General features: G+C 41.0%; 1 protein-coding gene across 2 annotated transcripts in view; it reads left to right on the top strand.

Moving 5' to 3' along the window:
* The window catches only part of ERBB3 (erb-b2 receptor tyrosine kinase 3), a 93,186-nt gene extending 78,343 nt beyond the window's left edge, over positions 1–14,843 (top strand). Inside the window, exons 18-28 of one of the 2 annotated variants that reach the window (XM_063426480.1) lie at positions 1,482–1,601; positions 2,202–2,300; positions 3,355–3,546; positions 3,743–3,898; positions 4,580–4,655; positions 4,823–4,969; positions 5,110–5,207; positions 6,312–6,485; positions 8,648–8,719; positions 10,351–10,618; positions 11,230–14,843. In XM_063426480.1, the coding sequence (XP_063282550.1) occupies positions 1,482–1,601; positions 2,202–2,300; positions 3,355–3,546; positions 3,743–3,898; positions 4,580–4,655; positions 4,823–4,969; positions 5,110–5,207; positions 6,312–6,485; positions 8,648–8,719; positions 10,351–10,618; positions 11,230–11,819 (1,992 nt within the window). In that variant the 3' untranslated portion in view covers positions 11,820–14,843. Of the gene's footprint in view, positions 1–1,481; positions 1,602–2,201; positions 2,301–3,354; positions 3,547–3,742; positions 3,899–4,576; positions 4,656–4,822; positions 4,970–5,109; positions 5,208–6,311; positions 6,486–8,647; positions 8,720–10,350; positions 10,619–11,229 lie in introns of both variants that reach the window. The other variant, XM_063426472.1, reaches the window with a different exon arrangement.
* Positions 14,844–21,184: the final 6,341 nt, after the last annotated feature.

The raw sequence follows: 21,184 nt of genomic DNA, 5'->3' as shown, positions 1-21,184 counted from the left end.
TGGACAGCTCTTTGGTCTTGGCCATGAAGGAGAGTTTGGAATCTTATTGATTGATTGCTTCTGTGGACAGGTGTCTTTTATACAGGTAACGAGATGAGATTAGGAGCACTCCCTTTAAGAGATTGCTCCTAATCTCAGCTTGTTACCTGTATAAAAGACACCTGGAAGCCAGAAATCTTGCTGATTGATAAGGGATCAAATACTTATTTCACTCATTGACATGCAAATAAATTTATATATATTTTTTACGTGTTTTTCTGGATTTTTTTATTTTTATTTATATTTTTGTTATTCTGTTTCTCGCTGTGAAAATACACCTACCATTAAAATTATAAACTGATCATTTCTTTGTCGGTGGGAAAACGTTCAAAATCAGCAGGGGATCAAATACTTTTTTCCTTCACTGTACATCTTAAACCACTCTCATTATTATATACATATTACACTATATTTTGTCATTTTATTGTTTCAGCTGTATTTCTCCAGCATTCAATTTTTCCCTTTAATAAAAGTCGATAGGTGTGTATTTTACTATAATAGCGCCACACTGGGTTTACTTAGCGTGAATTTTACCTAATTTGCTTTTTTCTCTGCATGTTTGTGTGTCAAGCTAGAGGTCTTCACATGTGTGTTGTAGCTGCTATTTGATTATTATTGTTTTTACATATATCTAAGTGCCTTTAATTGCACAGTGCACCTTGTTTTAATCTGGGAATAAAGACTGACTGAGGAGAAGAAGAAAAAAAACAGTTTTCATGAGATACTTATGTATGAAACAGCAAAATAAATACAAAAAACAAGGACATGTTTCATATTTTTCTCCTATTTCCTGACGTAAAGTAATGCATACAGTCATCCACGTCTGTCAAAATATTTTTTTAGATTTTATTTTTATCATAATGGACCATATAAGTGCATGGAGGGTCACAGCAGTGACCTATGCCTCATTACTGAAGACAGATGTCAATTCTGTAGTCTTATATTGCCTTATGTCTACAGAATGTGGGCAGTGACTGAAATATTTTAGCACACAGATGGTACAATCATGGGCCCTGCCGTATAACTTAATACCCAAACAGATATGTTCATCTTTAAAAATAAGCATCTACAATACTTAGCCACCAGTGTGTCCAAGCTGAGACAACAGTGGGAAATAAATGTATTTTGCTTCCTTATTATATTTCAAATGACGCTCCTTGTTGATCGCAGTCTGCCCAATTCTAAAACGAGCTGTCACTGGAAATTTAATTTTGCAGATTTATATATGGTCCTTTAATATATTTAATTTAGGCCATCATACAGCTATTGTAAAACACAGACTGTAAAAAGCTACTGTTTCCTATAAATTTACCAATTTATAATACAAGCAAACATAAATACGGTAACTACAAGGAAGTGCACATCGGAACAGGTCCACTTTCTGGTCAATTTAGATAGATATAACCATTTGGTGTAAAGTGCAACTCTTATCCTCATTACAGTGTATGGACATGATGGATACATCTGAGAAAACTAACACAGTGCAAGCACGAATATTCAAAGACACAGAGCTAAAGAAACTCAAGATTCTGGGAACTGGGGTGTTTGGGACCGTACACAAGGTAAAACACCATGGCTTGGGGCTTTCACAGAAGACACATGCTTTTTCTTTTAACAATAAAACCATGATAGAAAATACTATAGTGTTAACCACTCAGTTCTTCCCGTAGAAAAGGCATGTTGCTTACACGATTTGTCCTTTGAAATATCGTGTGCATGCAGGTTCACGGGTTATTTTAGAGGGAAGAGATTCTATGATTAATTGTGACTCATCTATGTATCACTGAAAGAATCGGGATGACAAGCCAAGTTCTATATAATGAGAGTAGATGACTGGATGGGGTTGAGAAATGGTTAGTGAGGACAATTGGCATCGCAAAAATGTAAAACAGATCAATTCTGTTTTACTCAACTTGCCAGCATGCTGCGTACACTGGTTCTTATCACATTCCAGCTGTGAAAAAGTATCAGATAGTTATGATTGTGCTCATCATGAGCCATTAACATGTCAATAATTATCTAATGAAAGATTGTGTTTGACTACATTTTTAGTTAAATCTCCCAGACCAGTTGCTACAATGAAGTTAGATCCAGCCTCAGCATGTAATTGCAGTGAATACATTGAACACACCGCCTGACTCTAACCATATTTTAATTTACAGGGTGTATGGATCCCTGACGGAGACTCTGTTAAGATCCCTGTCAGTATCAAAGTCATTCAAGATCGCAATGGTCGCCAGACTTTTCATGCTGTTACAGATGTGAGTCACTGTTTAACGCTATTGGAGTTCAAAGCAGTATCACAAACTGTCCACAAGAATAAGAAAAAAACACGCTGATGCTTCTCATGTGTAATGTGTACATTAGCAGAAATGTGTGCCTACCAACCCAGAGAGGGGGTACTATAAAAAAATAAAAAAACACTGTGCCAATGCATTGGATAGAAGCGATTTGAACAGTCTTGACATATTATAGCTACAGTTTATCTGTAGTGGAATTAGTACCAGAAATATAGTCCAATCAGGTTGTACTCCCTCACAGAGTTTTATTCCCTATACATCGTGTTGTCGTGGGTTGGCAGCTGCGTTGCACAATTTAGACCAAAGCTTAGACATTTGGACATTCATTTTGCTCCTGGGTTGACAAACCACCAAAACTCCCTGTTTAGTAAATAAGCCCACAGTCTTTTTCAGTAGCAATATGAATGTTCAGGCTTTTCAGCTGTCACCAAATTGTCAGTTAAAAAAAAAAAAAAGTAAGCCGAAGGCAGCCAGAGTTAAATGTATTGAGTGTAGGTGGCAGGTGTGGATAACATTTTTTCTTTAATAAACACCAGTTTCAGTTTATCAGAGCCACATTCTCAAGGCAGGCTTGGTTACCTGTTATCCCACATATTTACATTATATATCCAAGACAAAAAACAATATCTAAAAAATGTCTAGGCTCTTCTCATTTAACTCTTGGATCATTCACATTTATTTGTTTTGATGATTAGCGTTTGTGCTAACTATGTTGGGAAAACAGATTTGTAACTTTTTTTTTTTTTTTTTTTACTACTTCATCAGAATTAATCTCTCTGGAATAATTTCCAATAATTGTGTCAGGATTTATATATTCATTCTTATGTACATGGTTATTGTCAATCATTCTATACTATTTGTCTAGTTATTACTTGTCAAAACTACCTGTTTCCGACCAATGCTGTTTAGTTTAGTTTTGTCTAGACATTCAGTAATTCATCTGTACTGATTTATAACTATAATAATTTGCATACTGATATATTTTAATAATACTAACTCTTTGGTGTCCCTGCAGCACATGTTGGCAATGGGGAGCCTTGATCATGCCTACATAGTACGTTTGTTGGGGATCTGCCCAGGCACACAGCTACAGCTAGTTACCCAACTCCTGCCAATGGGCTCATTACTACAACACGTGCGCAAAAATAAGGAGACAGGCACCATAGGACCTCAGCTGTTGCTTAACTGGTGTGTGCAAATCGCCAAGGTAAGACTGAAAAACTGACTGGAGTATCATGATGTTTGCAAAAAAAATGCATTTGTGATGCTTAATAGTTGCAACAAATATATTGAATGTCTCATGTTTTTCACCAATTCCTTTTAAAACCTTCTAAAATGACTGATTTGTGTAATTGATTTGACTATTTGCCCTAATTCTGCTGTCCTTATTTTATCCACCTTAGGGTATGTATTACCTAGAGGAGCATCGAATGGTCCACAGGAACCTTGCCGCAAGGAACATCCTCATGAAGACTGCCAATCATGTTCAGGTAGCTGATTTTGGTATAGCAGATCTGCTTTATCCAGATGACAAGAAGTATTGCTCCAGTGAGGTCAAGGTACATTTGTCATTATTATTTTTTTTTACCTTACATTAATTTGGTGTTCTATTCGAAAAATCATTTCTTTCTTTTTATGACTTGTGTAATATAAGAATATGTTTTTATTAGCAAACTCATGCTTTAGGTATACATTAACTATTCCACAATAACCTTCAAATATGGGAATTCTTATACAAAAGATATAATGATTAACAGATCACAAGGGCAGGTCGGTGCAGTAGGATATATTGGGAGGTCAGAAGTCTAAAAAATATCATATATTGGCTGTTAGGTCTTAATCATATTTAAAGGCAGAATTGTCATATTTTTGAGATATCCTATGGACTGCCAGGGGGCTTGCGGTACCCATGCAATAGAGCGCTGCTGGTTTGCACATGGCTACAGAATCCTCTGAGTGAGGTGTGTACACAGTGTGTTTAGCAGGTTATGTTGGGAAACTGCCTAGTTACAGTATGCTTTATGATCCTGTAAAGCAGAGTTGTCAAATTGTGCCTCCCCATTGCTGTTGACGGACAATAATCCCTATAATACTACTTTTTTGTTGAAGATGTGGGGGGGGGGGGGGGGGTGGTATCCTTTCAAGTGTGTCCAGAATAGGGTTTCTTAAACTTTCACCCGTGTGTTTTCTTTCTTTTTAATATTGTGCTGATGTTTCTTTTGTTTTTGCTCCACAAGCAGACACCAGTTAAATGGATGGCTCTGGAGAGCATTCACTTTGGAAAATACACTCATCAAAGTGATGTTTGGAGCTATGGTAAGTAAAAATCAAGCTTGAAGATCTGTAAAAAGCTATGCAGTTATTGAAGACTTTAGCATTAAAAGTGTATTAAAAGCCGCTTAAATGGGTTATTTGAATGTATTGCTCTTTATATGTCATTATTCAAACCTGGCCAATAACTGTTCTTGACTGTTATTTTTCAGGGGTGACTCTGTGGGAGATGATGACTTTTGGGGCAGAACCATATGCAGGTATTCGCCCAACAGAGGTCCCAGACCTTCTTGAGAAAGGAGAACGACTCTCCCAGCCACATATCTGCACCATTGATGTGTACATGGTAATGGTGAAATGTAAGTTTCTAAAGTATCTTTATGATTCAAGCCGCCCAGCCACATATTCTTAATTCTTGATCCAGCATCAAGAGAAATAAGTTGAACTCTATCTTGAGCAAACTCTTTTTATTTTTATTTCCCTTTATTAAACCTACAAGGTTGGATGATTGATGAAAATATTCGCCCTACTTTCAAGGAGCTGGGCAATGAGTTTACCCGCATGGCCAGAGATCCTCCTCGATACCTGGTTATAAAGGTGAGATTTATCTGTTTAAACTTAAAATGTATCTGTTAATATTACATGGTTAAACTCCTTTTAGGTTGCACATACAAAGGTGAAGCTAATAGCAGTATGAGTTCATTTTCAATACTTTCACATTCCATATAGCTTTTCTATAAGTAAGAATTTTCCACCAATCTTTTCATGGGTGCTCAATGAATAAACTCTAGACAGCAGATAGAGGTGGAAGGACTAGTTAAACTGCCCACATGAAATTATAATGCTTTCTTCTTGAGATTACAGTTGTAAAAGCAGGCTAAGGTTTCTCGGGTCGAGGTAACAGAAGGTTTACGTTGATTCCACTTTGCTCAGTCACCCAGAGTTTTACATGAAAGAAGCATATAGCAATATGCAGTAAATTGCTAAGAAACATTTGCTTTTATTCTAGGATTCCTGTCATTATTGGTCATCTTAAATTGTATTTATTTGGATAAGTGAGACACCGCAACATTTCGACCCCTGAAAGGATCTTTGTCAAGCTTGGCAAAGACCCTTTCAGGAATCGAAACGTTGCGGTGTCTCAATTATCCCAAAAAATACAATTGAAGATACTTGGAGTGTCTGGATCTTCTTTCTACCACTGATATCTACTCCCTGGGGCTGGGGCTGGCCCTTAGTCCAGATTAGTTCCCGGATATTCATGTGATTGGAGTGCGGTTTGTTTTTTTTTCTCTTGTTTTTCTCTTTTTGCAATTATTGGTCATCTTGGCATTAAAGCCGGCATAAATTATAATTACATCTTCCTGTGTGTATGACTGGTATCAAAGCATCTCTCTAATAATTTCTGTCTTGGTGTTCTTCTTCAGAAGAGAAGGTTAAATATTTTCAATATGGGAATGCAGTCATTAAGGCTTTTCAGGATATCAATGTTTTATTAGATACAAATCATATGGATACTAAAATATCTACATACAACATACAAGTAATAAATAAAATGTAAGCAGGTCATCCTGGCAAAACTGTGTGAGCTGGGTCAGTGAGTTCATTAGAATAAATGCTACACAATGTCATGAAGTTTATTGATATAGTTTCACAATTGAGATTGTTCTACCTAAGCAGTTCTTTTTTTCTCTCCCATAGAAAGACAGTGATGCCCTACAGTCTCCTCTTCTTGGAGAGCAACCACCACTTAATGAAAAAGAAGGAGAGTTTGACATAGACACAGACACAGATCTCGAGTCTGAAGAGATGGGCCCTCAGCCGAAAACACCCAGCACACTCAGTACATCCCGCCAGAGGATTGACTACGCTCGGGTGAGGAATTTAGAAACCGTAGATTCTATAGCATTTTTATTACACATTAAATGAGTGTATCCACAGTCAGGGGCGTATTAGCCGCGAGGCAAACAAGGCATTTGCCTTGGGCGGCATTTTCCAGGGGGCGGCAAAAAAAGCCGCCCCCAAATGCCCAAGGCAAATGTCTTGTTAGCCTTGCGGCTAACAGACATGCCGGCGGGCTGCTGGGCGATCGGGCGGCACTGCCTGGCGGGCGGGCGGGCGGGCGGCCGGCGAGGGAGCACTTCCCCTGAGCTGTCTGCTCAGCTCCCTCGCCAGCCGCAGAGTGAGGCTGGGAGGCGGAGCCGGAATATGACGTCATATTCCGGCTCCCAGCCTCACTCTGAGGCCGGCGAGGGAGCTGAGCAGACAGCTCAGGGGAAGTGCTCCCTCGCCCGCCCGCCCGCCAGGCAGTGCCGCCCGATCGCCCAGCAGCCACTGGACCACCAGGGAGGAAGAGACACCCCCCTCCCCAGCATTCCCAAAGGTAAGGAGGGGGGGGGTTAAATTAAAAAAAAAATGTGTTAAATATTAATTTAAAAAAAAAGTGTTAGAAATAAATTTAAAAAAAACGTGTTAAAAAAAAATAAAAAAAAAATGTGTTAAAAAAAAAAAAAAAAGGGTTAATATGGGTGGGTGAGTGTGTGTCTGTGTCTGTTAGTGTGTGTGTGTCAGTGTTTGTCTGTTAGTGTGTGTGTCTGTTAGTGTGTGTCTGTGTCTGTTAGTGTGTGTGTGTGTGTGTGTCAGTGTTTGTGTCTGTTAGTGTGTGTGTCTGTTAGTGTGTGTCTGTGTCTGTTAGTGTGTGTGTGTGTGTGTGTCAGTGTTTGTGTCTGTTAGTGTGTGTGTGTGTGTCTGTTAGTGTGTCTGTTAGTGTTTGTGTCTGTTAGTGTGTGTGTCTGTGTCTGTTAGTGTGTGTGTCTGTTAGTGTGTGTTTGCCTGTGAGTGTGTGTGTATGTTAGTTTGTGTCTGCTAGTGAGTGAGTGTGTTTGTCTGTTAGTGAGTGTGAGTGTGTCTGTTAGTGTGTGTGTGTTTCTGTTAGCGAGTGTGTGTGTGTGTGTATTTAGAATGCGGGGCGGGGGGAAAGGTTGGGTGGGGGTGGCGCGGGGGGAGGGGGGGCGCCTGAGTTTTGTCCTGCCTAGGGCAGCACAAAACCAGGATACACCACTGTCCACAGTGTATATATTTTAGTACAAACATATATTTTACTTTGCTTAGTGTGCTATCTAGAGCCCGTTCTTCTGCTTGCCTCATTATTATAAAATGGATTGTTTTACTTATAGCTTATGTATAACTCATGCAAACCTTACTGGGATTTAGATCTATTTTACGGTGAAAGGAGATTTGAAACTGGGATGTCCAACTTGCATCTCACAAATCTTTTTGAACTACATTTTTCGTAGCTATTTTATCTTCATAATTATTTGCAAATATTAGGCAGAGAATTGTGGAAAGTTTAGCACAACAGCAGGAGGGCCGAGTGTGGATACACCTGAAGTATAATAATTGCACCAAACAGAAACATTTGCCTGTACAAAGAGCAGACATGACATACAGCTGATAGGCAACACACTACTTTGCATGTCAATACTTGTTGTTTTATATCACCAATGCATTTTTAAAGCTCTGCTGAATATGTTGATGCTACATAAATGCTAATAATAATAATAATAATAATAACAATAATGCATTAACTGGAAGAAGTGAGGATTGGCCAGTTGTAAGACTTACAAATCTAACATTTGGTGCATTATCTAAGGTTACCTCCTGCTACACAAAATTCATTTGAACAAAAGCCACTTTGATAAACTTTTCTACTATCTGGTAATTATAAAAAAAAAAAAAAGGAATATGTCAGCTTCAAATTAAACATCCCAATTAACACATTTCCCCTATTGTTTTATTTACATTGAGGATTTCAACTTTGTTTTATTGAACAGTGTTTTAAGTACCTGGTATATGTAGCGCATAATTCTTAGTGATGTCTGACAGGCCCCTGTGTTGGTATGAGTTTGTACAACCAATGTTTTATATTGTAACAACGGATAAGACAATCTTAGATTTAGCATTATGAATGCAGGTATTGTTTGGAAATTCACTTATTTTGGTTTTTTTACTAGTTTGGTTGGATTTGTGTTTTTCAGAGTCAGAGTGCATTGAGCACCATTGCAGGATACTTGCCCATGAATCAGAGCCTCACTAGTGTGAATAGAAAGGTAAGTACTCACTTTTAGTCCAATATAATGGCGTTTGTAACCATGACAATATATTGGGCAAATGCAATTGACATGATTTGAAAAGGCAAAAGCCTATCTATATAAGGTCTCACAGCTGTAAATGCATACCAAAGGGAAAAAAACACGCCATGAGGTCAAAGAAACTGCATGCAGGGCTTAGAGACAGGGTTGTGTTGACGTACTGCTCTGGGGAAGGCTCCTAAAAAATGTGGCTGCATTGAAGCTTCCCAAGATAAAAGTGGCCTCCATAGTTCTTAAATGTAAGAAGTTGTAACATCCAGGAGTATTCTTGTTGTTGTCTGCCTGTCCAAATTTAGCAATCAGGTGAGAGGGGCCTTGGTAAGAGAGGTGACCAAAAATCCAATGATCACTGTGGGTGAGCCACAAAGATCATTTGTGGATATAAGAGAAACTTGCGGGAGGACAACTATCACTCCACCAATTGTCTTTAAAACCCTTTAAATACACACTTTTTTCCAGCACGAGATCCCACTATGCTGGCTCTATCTTCGCCTCTCCTACATCAGAACTGAGGGGTCACCTAATGCACATGTGTGGCGTGCGTTGCACAAGCATTATGCCTACCCCATAGGAAAGCATTCCATCAATGAATTTCTATGGGGGATTTGTAGACGCTTGATGTCCTCATGCAGAGCATGCTCTAGTGGCTGTCTGGAGGCATTCTTAACCCTGCAGTATATTTCTTCGAAACTGCAGTGTTTTACATTGCAGGATTAAGGGGACAGAGACAGTGTACCAACACCACTTCAATGAGATGAAGCGGTCTGTGTACCTATAGTGTCCCTTTAATGAAAACCTGTCCAGAGTGCTCAGGACCTCAGACTGGCCCTAAGGCTCACCTTCAAACAGGACAATGACCCTAAGCATAATACAAGACAATGCAAGAGTGAATTATGGAAAACATTTTGAATGTCATTTAGTGACTTTGCTGGAGCCCAGACTTGATTCTAATTGAACATCTCTGGAGAGACCTGAAAATGTCTAACCACCGACAGTCCCCATACAACCAGACAGTGCTTGATATGAAGAGATGAGTGGCAGAAACTACCTAACTCCAGTTGTGCAAAGCTCGTCAAATCATACTCAAAATGAATTGATGATTCAAACGCTGCCAAAGGTGCTTCAAATAAGGAACAGTTACTTATGTCAATGTCATATTGAATTTATCCTGTTAAGTATATTTGCAATGCTGTCAAAAATCTGTTTATGACATGAAATAAAATAATTTAAACAATTGCAGCATACAGCTGCAACATAAAACATTGTGAAATAATGAATATTTTCTGAATGCACTGTGTGTAGTACATTTTTAGTAGGTTCTGCTATATACCAACCTTATAATGATTGCTCTGAGATTAACTGATTTAGGACATCCAAAAACGAGTAATAAATTGAATGTATCAACATATGCTGTGAATAAATCCCTATTGTTTTCACCTTCGTAAGGTTTTTTTAAAACGTTTTGGGCTTTAAAGTTAGTATGAAGTGGAGTGACCTGAATTTTGTATATTGTAACTATTGGTCATCAGTGATATATACGTTTATCTAAATCTGTTCTGTTGTTCTTTCTTTAATTGTTGTTTCTGCAGAGTACTTTGCATCGTGTCGACCCAGGCCATAGATGGGGTTCCCGTAGAAGGGAAGATTCTCTTGGTCGTACAGTGTCAGAGTCATCAGAGGGCTGCTGTACTTCCTCCGACATGGAAACCGCTGAAGAAATGTCATTCGGTGGAGGTAGCCTTAGCCGTAGTCCCCGTTCCCGTCTGGACAGTGCATATCGTTCCCAACGGGAGAGCCTTCTTGCTGGCACCCCTGATGAGGATAGTGAATATATAATGCCAGAACTCAGCCAAGGAGGTATGTGCACATGGTCTCAAATTACATTTGCAATTCACTGTGACCTGATTTTCATAATCAATACTTTTAGTGTTCTTCATTGATGTATTTCAATGAATGAGAATTTTAAGTTTAATTTACACTATTTGCTAATGCTTGACCATAATATGTATTTAGAGTGAGGATTCTGTGCAGGTTATTGTAGAATAGGGACATGTAATCAGCTAGTGTCTCCATCTTCCACTTGCTGATATGAAACTGAAGAGTAGAGTTTGGGACATCTGGGCAATTTTGAGCAGACATATAAAGTTTTAAATTGTTTTGCCATGTCCTTTAATATATGTTAGGATTGCCCAGGTCAAACTGGAGCTTTACTTTTTGGTTTGTTCTGAAAGCGCTTACTTGACGTCTAAACAGTCTTCTTTTTCTTCTGGCATGAAAGCTACTTCACATGCTTTCATCTGAGAACTTAAATGCATTGTAATGGATGCATGAATAAGCCAAATAGTGCCTGGTAATGTTTGTACCAGCACCTTTTATATACTGCCCTAATCACAGTTTTTCTAGGACAATGGCTGTAAGTCCTAAAATAAAAAAATGTCTGTTTCAGAGCTATTCCTTTTTTCATACAGATATTTCACAAGATGGAACCTTGATATCTGAAGCATCTGGATCTGTTACACCATGCCAGCCTCATGGAACAGATGATGATGAAGAGTATGAATACATGAACAAAAAGACACAGCCCACCACAGCTCCAGCAGAGAGGCTTGAGTATGAGTACATGGACATCAGAGGTGCGGGAGATACTAAGAGTGAGAACATTTCCTCCCCCAGACTAGAGGAAGACAAAGATGAAGATTATGAGTATGGTAATAAGGAGGATTATGAGTACATGAATGATCAGGGAAAAACCAAACAGAGCCAAAGTCATGAAGAGGATGAAGTAGAGGAGTACACATATATGAACAAAGGGGGCACAGTAAAAGAAGACAGCAACAGCTCTGAGGACAAGCAGGGCTATGAAGAAATGAACTTGTTGGCTAGCCGTCCTCAGTCATTGGACAGATCTATTGCAATCCCACAAACCTGTCACCGAGAGGCACTTCAGAGGGGATACCTCCAACCTTTGCGGGAACTAGAAGTAAAAGACTGTGCATTTGATAATCCAGACTACTGGAACAGTCGCCTGTTTTCTAAGAATGATGTTCAAAGGACATAGGTTTTGGAAAATAGCTTACTTTTTCACCACTTGACCTTTTTGTCAAGAATTCAGGTCCATGCACAGTCAAGTTGTTATGTTCAATCCTGCTTTAATCTCTTCAATTTTAGGAAGAGCTGCAGAAAAATGTGTAATTGCTTCCAGAGAACTGTAGTTGTAGGATACTCTTAAGGAACTGTATATGATTTTAAAAGTTTTTGGATAGTCAACTGAATGTTAGTCCCTTACAATTTCTGGAAATAGATTTCTTATGATATTGTGGTAGACCCAGGTTTCTTGTGTTTCTGGGTCTCCATATCATGTGGTCGAATTACTCAGACATCTAACATGTCTGTTAAAACACTAGGCCTTTTTTGAAGTGCAGTGGAATATTCCAATAGTGGAGTTCAAACAGCAAATTAGTTGGTTTACATTTCCTTCTTTTGTTAGTAACTCGGATGTACATGTTTTGTAACGATGCAGCAATAACCCTCTGATATCAGCCAAGTCCAAGCAATAACAAATGAGTGGTTTAATTATATATTTTTTAAATGATGCGAACATCAGTGGCTACGCAGGTAGGTGAGGGCCATAATAGTGTCAGGTTTACATCTCTCTTACCTCAAAATATATTCTTCAGAAAATATATCAAATATTTATACACTGGTTATGGTAGATAAGACATTTTAAACAGCCCAGATTTACTTTATTACAGTCATACAAATGATTACTTGCAGGGTTTGGTATTGAATATGTAACACTTTTGTACTATTTGATATCTGTCAGGCCTCTGATTTACATTGAATGACAGTGGTAAAGAAATTCTCCTTTTCGTGATGCCATGCTACAATAAGATGTGTATAAGAGGGGAGAGCAAGAGACTTAGACACAAAGGGGGTAGGACTTAGGGGGGAAAGGCACAGTAGGTGTATGAAACACTAAAGGGGTTTAGCCATTCAAAAGGGGATAAGAAACACAAGAGCTGGTAAGAGACCACAAAAGGGGATAAAAATGCAAAAGTGTGAAAAAGAACGACAAAAGGAGGATACGATACACAAAAGGAGGCAAATAGCACAAAAAGGTGGCAAAATACACAAAAGGGGAAAAAAGATAGATAAGAGAGGCAAAATGGGGGTTAATAGACAGACAAGCCTACACCAACAAAGACGCATTTTGGTGTACGCCATAATGCGTCTTTTCCTATTAAGCCGAAAAATCCTTGCACCAATGCTGAGTAAAGTACTATTTACAAAATTTACTTATTAACAACTTATACAGCTAACAGTAGATTTAGCTAGTCATATGAATATAGCAAATCCACTGTTTTGCAATTTGACTTCAGAGGTTACTGAGAACCCCCACCCAACTTATTCACGGCAATTCCAATTTAGTTAGACTTTTTGGTACAAATCACCATATACTTACTTTGAACCATGTAAGATTCCAGATCCTAAGGGTTCCCATCAGGTTCAGCGGGTAACTTAGACAAAGTTGGACCTCACTAATAGGTAGGTTTGGTATAGCATGATCACTTCCCTTCTTTCGTGCACACTCCAGCTTTAATCCTAATGAATTTGTTAACATAAAAACTCTATCCTCATGTATTTTCCATATATATAATAATTCTAGATTTGGAAAGCAAAAAGCAGATCAGCAATCTTCCCTAAACTACATTTTCTATTTGTTACACTGCCATACATTGACCTGCATTTCTCCTCCACTAACCGATTACTGTAACTTTTTTCAATATGTTATTTGTATGGAATGGATAGAAGGTTAATAAATGCACAAAGGTATTACAGTACTTGAACAAAGGGAAAGCAGTGAACGTTTTTACTGTCCATCAAAAAGATGCATGCATATATATTGAAGACGTTATTCTAATGTTATAACAGCATTTTTTTTTTTTAAATTAATGTGGGATTTGCATATTGTTAAAGGGACATTATAGGCACCCAGAAATGGTCTGGGTTCAGTGTCCCTTTTGCACTTATTGCTGCAATGAAACTGCAATGCTTACATTGCAGCTTTAAGTGTGCCTCCGGTGGCTGTCTACCAGACAGCTGTCAACCTGTCTACCAGACAGTCACTGGGGGGCGCTTCCTGGGTCGAAATGGACCTTTGGTCTGGTATTTGTCGCTGGACATCCTCACGCTCTGCATGAGGACATCCAGCGTCAGATTTTCCCCCATATGAAAGCATTGACTTCTCACGGGACGGAGGGCCGAGGGACACCAGCACTGGGATAATGTAAGTAGATAAAGGGTTTTTAACCTTTTATTTACCGGTGGTGGAAGGGGTGGTGGATGGCAGGGGGAGCGATAGTATCCCTTTAATAGAAGAATGGTATACTCTTATCACTGAATGCAATGTTTTCATAGACTTCAGTGGAGTAATTGCTATTCAGTAGCTTTTCAAGAGAATCCTGCTGTTGTCTGAAATTGTCCAATAATTAAAATAACAAACCCAAAACCTAGAATATACTGTGCATGTACATATCACTTTCATATGAATATACTTATCTTCCTTGAGGCCAGAGGAAGAATACTGACCATGTTCATAAAATAGCTTTAAATCCTGCCGTGTGAAATTATAAACAAATAGAAGTCCTGAATACATAGGTTTTAGAGGCCAGATACAATGGGCCAACTATAAAGACACCAATTTGTTATTATCAGCAACACAATTAGACACTGTGGCCGCAAGACATAACAATGAATGCTGTGTTTGTCTGAAGACAATGTGGGCTTTCCACAGAAGTTGTTTTGTAATTTGTACACTAAATGAATTGTCTTTTATAACTAAAGTTAAACATGTTTATAAAACTATGAAATATTTTTATTTGTATGTCTGTATGTTGGAGATTATTGTAAAAAAATATATTTTTTAAAAAACATAAAACAGAGGTGGTGTGAGTGACCAGGTGACAATTTGGAAATCGAGCCAAGACCACCATATGTACTGTATTGAATTTGCATTGGGTACTTGTTTGGGTATGACATTTTATGTGAATAAAAACATTACAAAAAAATAAAAACAAAAACAGGCACTAATCCATTGTGCTTGGGTAAGAAATGTAATGCATGCTGCATCCTGTACATGTAATAGGTTATATAATATGTATTGTAAGCAATTCAAGTACATTTTACATTTTAGACCATAATAGCCAAACTCAAAACACAGCTTAACACACAGAGAATTCTTCAATTTTTCATTAAAAAAAAGTAACTTTGAATTTATTATAATTCCTCCTTTACTAAATAACTCAAAAAGGCATGTTCTATACTTGCTCGTTCAGTTGTTAGCACCCAGCATGTCTAGCATAATATACAGTTAAATACAACATATAAACCTATGTGAGTATAAATTAATTTACACAAACACTTATCAGACTACATACCAAGAACATACTGTACATTTCTCTCAAAAAACAAGTCCCTGGCAACTGAGTTTCCAGTACTTACTATTTTTTTTGTTTTGTTTTTTACATCATTTTTTGTAATATAATTGCTATTCAGAGTCTATTTTTGTACATTATTTTTGTACTGCACAGACAATAAAGTGTGTGACAGTTACTTATCATATTTGTGTAAAACTGGAGAGCAGAACAAATTTGTTTTTAATAAAAATGCTGTATATAAAATAAAAAACTATACTAATTTTGCAATATGCTTCCATTATTGTAGCTATTTGTATGTGAAATAAAATGTATTTTGTATTTGCTTTTCATTCACGGTTGGATAACTGCGGCACTACTTTGTTTACCTGAAGAAAGATTAGTGGTGAGTTTTAGAGACACTCACGATATAAGAAGAGAATATATTCAGACCTAAAGGAACACTTCCACACCCCAAAACAACTTGAAGCTGCCATATAAAGCCTCCTAGTATTGTGGAGGCAGAAAGGAAAGGCGCTGTGCTGTCTGGCGCTGGCCTGGAGCCCCAGCAAAGCAGTTTAACCTCTGAAATTAAGATGCGCCCAGATGCTCCTGCCGCTACAATAATATAATAATAGATGAGCTTACAATGTTATGGGGTGGGAGTGTTCCTCTAATCTGTCATAAACACAATATATAGTCTTTGAGGAACTGGTGCCAGGCAGCGCAATAACAAAGTAAAAATGTTTTATGGGCAAAGAAGGCAGTGTGAAAAGTTGCAACGGACATGACTGTTTCTTTTGCTCACTTTTCCTGAGCCTGACACAAGTGCGGAAATAGCGGCAGTGCAGCCAGTACAACTGCTCCAGGGCCTTTGTGGATCAGGGAGCCCGCTCCAGGGCCTTTGTGGATCAGGGAGCTACAAACACGTCCCTGCATCCAAACATCAACACTACACCTGCTTTTTAACATCAACTATATGCGCAAACATTCACACACATACTCCTTACAAAACATACCTAAATTCACACACATAAAACTCTGAAAGGATGGGTACAGCTGACAAAGCATCATCGGAGTTGTACAACAGTTGAGATCTACCATTTGGCAACCTCTGCTCTGTAGAAGAAGGCCCATAAAATGTTTTTGCACCATGGCCTTAACTGCATTAGTTCTGCCACTGGCCTTGCATTCTGCACTTTACCCACTTTTCTGCCACACATTTTCTCTCACTTTATTCGTTCATCTCCTCCCTCGCCACTCCTAACTTACATTATATTATGTGTGTCCCCCCCTTACACAAAACCATTGTATTCTCTGCCTTCAAGCAGAATATCACAAACACATCTCATATATTTCGCATGCACTATGCCCTTCAACTTTTTTTTTTTTATAATTAGCTTTTGTTTTTCTTCTCCATTGACTTATTCTTCCTTATACTTCCCCCTTCCTCATCTCCAGCCTTAACCCTTCCTCTTTGTATTTTCATAGCCTAGAACTCACTTGTTTGTGATACCTCATTGTCCATCTTTCCCCTAAAATGTAGACCTATTTTTTTTAGCCATTCAGCCCTAGACTTATCTTCTATTTTAACACAAATTTCCTAATAAATATTTCACTCCCACTCCATTTTTTGTCACACAGTTGCCCTTACACTCTCAATCATAGATAGGTTTAAAAAATGTGTTAGTCGGATAGCGTCTGCCTGCGTGCTCTCTATCCTCATCTTCAGGTTTGTGGGACAATTAAAGTTTGATCTGACCAATGGCCACTCATGCCTCTCACTTATGTTCCATGGATGAGGGGTTTAACAGACATATGGCAAACTGCCAGGAGTGCCCAACATCTGACAATGTAAATCACAAGACTCCACTCCTCAATGAAAAATGACCACTGGTAATACAATACTTTCAATATCTTAATTTTCCTGACTGACAGACCGTTAGAAATGCTTTTCTGCACCTTCCATGACCACCCAGCAATATTTTACTGACCTTTTTGTGTTCAGTGGGAGTCTGCAAACATAGCCAACTCCTCTGTTTGGCTCCGGACTTCCCACTGCAGTTTGCTGCTACACCTCTAAGTGGCGCAAGACTTTAGCTCCCCTGGTTAACCTACAGTACCTCCACGGACCTCAGTCCAAGCTTCCACCTGTGGCTTTTACAGTATTTACAAGCCTTTTGTTCTGCTTTTTTTTTTATTAATCACGTTTTTATTGAATTATACATTTATATATATCAGTAGACAAATTTGGGCCCGCAGGCCCGCAGAAAAGGCATAATATATAAAGAACAGGGTTAATATATCAAGAACATAACACTACACAATACATATTGTAGAGTATAAACATTGACTGCTGCAGGCTCAGGTAGCAGTAGAGCGCCAGTGTCAGGTGATGCCTCGTACCCTCTCGGGAGGCGCAACATCATAGCTCTTGTTAGGTACGTTAGTTACCAGGTTCAATCAACTGTGGGCTAGGGCTGTGCGGGTAGATCTATAGGCAACTGAGCCTTGGGTTCATGTGTGCTTTAGTGGGGTGTATGAGAGTGTGGTGTGGTGCAGTGTGTCAGTGTGTGGTATAACCCGAATGGGTTCGATGTTGTTGATGGTGTTGAAAGGGAGTGGTACTGTACGGTCGAAGAATATACAGGGGGCAGAGCAGGATTAACGGGGTTGCATAGTAGTGTAAAGGGACCCCACCAATAGTCGAGTCAGTTCCGATCCCATATGGTCCGGTGTGGATTCTATTAAGGTAGCCAGATAGTGCGAGGTTGTATAAGTCCCGTAGGCGGTCATCAGTGGGTCTCGTGTCGCCCCGAGGATCAAGATGTGAGGTGTGTCTGATTCGGTCTCAACTGGTCGCTACTATCCTACCTATCGTGGGTTGACTATCTGTAGTTGCTGGGTCAGTGCGTTAGGTGTCTTGTATTTGATAGACTCATGGTCATGTGGTTGTCACATAGTACAAGTGTGGGCAGTTCATGGGTGTGGGTCCGTTGGATAGTCCTATGCGCGTGGATGTGGTCCTTAAGAGCGTTCCTGTTGTTATGAGTTAGTCGTGGTTGTGTGTACGTCTTGTCAGAGAGATGCGGGCGGTCCGTGGGGTGTGGTGGCGACCGCTGCCAGCTGATTAGGGCCGCTGTAGGTCATATGAGTGTAAGGCTGGTGGTACTCGAGGGCTGCGCCGCCCCCCGAGCCCGATCCCCCCCCGGCGGACCCCCCCTACGGTCGCGTCCGAAAGACGAGCCATGGTGCCCAGACAGCCGCGTATTTTGCCTCCCTGCCCGTCAGTTCCGCCTGAAGCGATTCCGCTGCTCTGATGTCGTCGACTCTGTGGATCCACTCATCCCTGGTGGGGGTATCTGTTGTCCTCCAGTGTACCGGGATAAGTGACTTGGCCGCATTCAGAAGATGGTGTAAGACTGACCACTTGTAGGCAGATATTGATTGTGCGGATATGTGCAATAGAGCCAGTTCCGCCGACCATTTGGTGTCCTCTCCAAGGATCAGGTGAATATCTGATTCAATTTGTTCCCAGAATGGTGCGATGAGTCTACAGTCCCACCAGATGTGCAGTAGGGTCCCGTTGTCTTCCAGGCACCTCCAGCACGTCGGTGGTGTGGCAGGGAAGATCCTATGTAGTAGTACTGGTGTTCTATACCACATTGATATCAGCTTGTAATTTACTTCCTGATAGCGAGAGCTAGAGGAGCTCTTATGTTGCCATATTAGAGCTGTCTCCCATTGTGTCTGGGTGAAAGTCTTGTTCATGGCCCATTCCCATCGTCGTTGGAAGGTATTGGTGTCTGTTGTGGGCTCGGTCAGCAGGTATTGATAAAGATTCGAGATGGTCCTTTCAAGCGGTGCACCTCGGGTGCAGAGATTCTCATATCGTGTCAGTTCCCTCCGTAGTTTGTCTTTGTGAGGTAGAGAGGCTAAGTAGTGCTTCAGTTGGATATACCGGAGAGTGACCATCGGGGATCGTTGGCGGCCTTCTAGCAGTGGGTCCAGTGTCTTTAGGGCGCCGTCCTGGGTGACCTTCCGTATCGGGATGTAATCCTCGTCCCCCAGAAATTTCCAGGCCTCTGTGGGTAGTCCCCCCCCTATGTTGGGGTTGTGGGCAATCGGCATCAGGGGGCTCGGGGTCGGGGATATCCCGGGTGTCTCCCTGAGGCTCTCCCATGTGAGTAGTGTGTGCGCCACTGGGCCCTCGTCCTGTCTCCTGCTGCTCCTTGTCGCCCGTCTCTGACACACCGACGCCTTCAGCTTTGCTGTGTCGCCCTCCCTGTCCAGGTCCACCCATTGTTTGTCCGTGGTTGTCTCGTGCCACTCGAGGATACGCTGTAGCGTTGCCGCCTGGTGGTATTTTTTAAAGTCCGGCAACGCCAAGCCCCCCCTGTGTCTGGGTAGGCACAGTAGGTCATGGCGCAGCCTGGATCTTTCCCCTCCCCATATGTAGTGGATGACCGCCGATTTGAGTCTCGAGAAGAATGTCGATGGTAAGGCTATGGGTGTGGTTTGGAACAAGTAGAGGACCCTCGGGAGTATGTTCATTTTGAGGACCGCTACGCGGCCGTGCCATGTTATGTGCGAGTGTGCCCACCTCTTCAGGTCCAGTTCAATCTTCTCTAGGAGCGGTGTGAAGTTAAGATTATAGATGTCTTGTGGGTCCGAGGGGATCCAGACTCCTAGGTATTTCATCGCCTTTGTACACCAGCGGAAGGGGAATAGAGGGCCCAGGGCCTCGTAATCTGCCGGCTGGGTTGTAATGTTGAGTGCCTCGCATTTTGCTAGGTTCAGCTTGAATCCCGAGATCTGGCCGAATTTGTCTATTTCGGAGAGTATGCAGGGCAGTGTGATCCGTGGCTGGGAGACAAAGAATAGGAGGTCATCCGCATATGCGGCCACTTTATGTTCCGTGCCTTGCCATGAGTATCCATGTATGTCCGGGTGGTTTCGGACCGCTTGTAGGAGTGGCTCCAGGGAGAGGGCGAACAGGAGAGGCGACAAGGGGCAACCCTGTCTGGTGCCGTTCGCAATGCTAAAGTTAGTAGTTAGCGCTCCATTGACCCGTACTGACGCCCTTGGAGAGCTGTATAGGGCCGCGATCCAAGCCATAGTCCGCTGTCCAACGCCCATATGCCGGAGAGTTCGGGACATATATGACCAATCCACTCGATCAAACGCCTTTTCCGCGTCTGTGGATAATAATAGGAGAGGTTTCCGGTATTTCCGTGCGTGGTGTTGTATGGAAAACAGGCGTAACGTACTGTCCCGTGCCTCTCGGCCTGGGATAAATCCCGTCTGGTCTACATGGACAAGGTTCGGTAGGACCCTTTGGAGTCTGGTAGCTAGGACCTTCGTTAGGAGCTTCGTATCTACGTTCAGCAAGGAAATTGGGCGATAGCTGCTGCATTGTTCTGGGTCCTTCCCAGGCTTAAGTATCACCGTAATAGTAGCCATTAAGGATTCCATGCCAAACTGTGCCCCCTCCGCCACCTTGTTAATAGCTTTAGTTAGCCACGGTAGTAATAGTGGGGCGAAGTGTTTGTAATAGCCCGTAGAGAATCCGTCCGGTCCTGGGGCCTTTCCCGTCTTCGTACCTTTAAGCGCCGCGGCTAGGTCATCGGTCGTAATTAGTTCGTCCAGTATGAGTGCCGCTTCTGGGTTTATTCTCGTTCGGATATTGTCCTGTAGGTATGTCCGCTCTCGTTGTTCCAAGTCTCGTCGATGTGGTGGGTCCCGGGGTCGGTGTAGGTTATATAGCGAGGCATAGTATTCCCGAAACTCCCGTGCTATGTCCTCGGGGAATTGTGATGTGGCTCCCGAGGCCAGGCGAATCTTGCGTACCTGTGTGCGTGTTGTTTCTCCTCGTAGTAGCCGTGCTAGGAATTTTCCCCCTTTGTTCGCGTGTGTATAGAATAAGTTTTTCGATCTTTGAAGCGAACGTAGGTGTCGTTGTGTGAGGAGGGTTGTCAGGTTGCGTCGGGCTTCTGTCAGTTCGGCATAT

This window comes from Pelobates fuscus, chromosome 1, assembly GCF_036172605.1.
Source record: "Pelobates fuscus isolate aPelFus1 chromosome 1, aPelFus1.pri, whole genome shotgun sequence".
Classification (NCBI taxonomy): Eukaryota; Metazoa; Chordata; class Amphibia; order Anura; family Pelobatidae; genus Pelobates; species Pelobates fuscus.
This window is presented reverse-complemented; position numbering and strand designations above follow the sequence as displayed.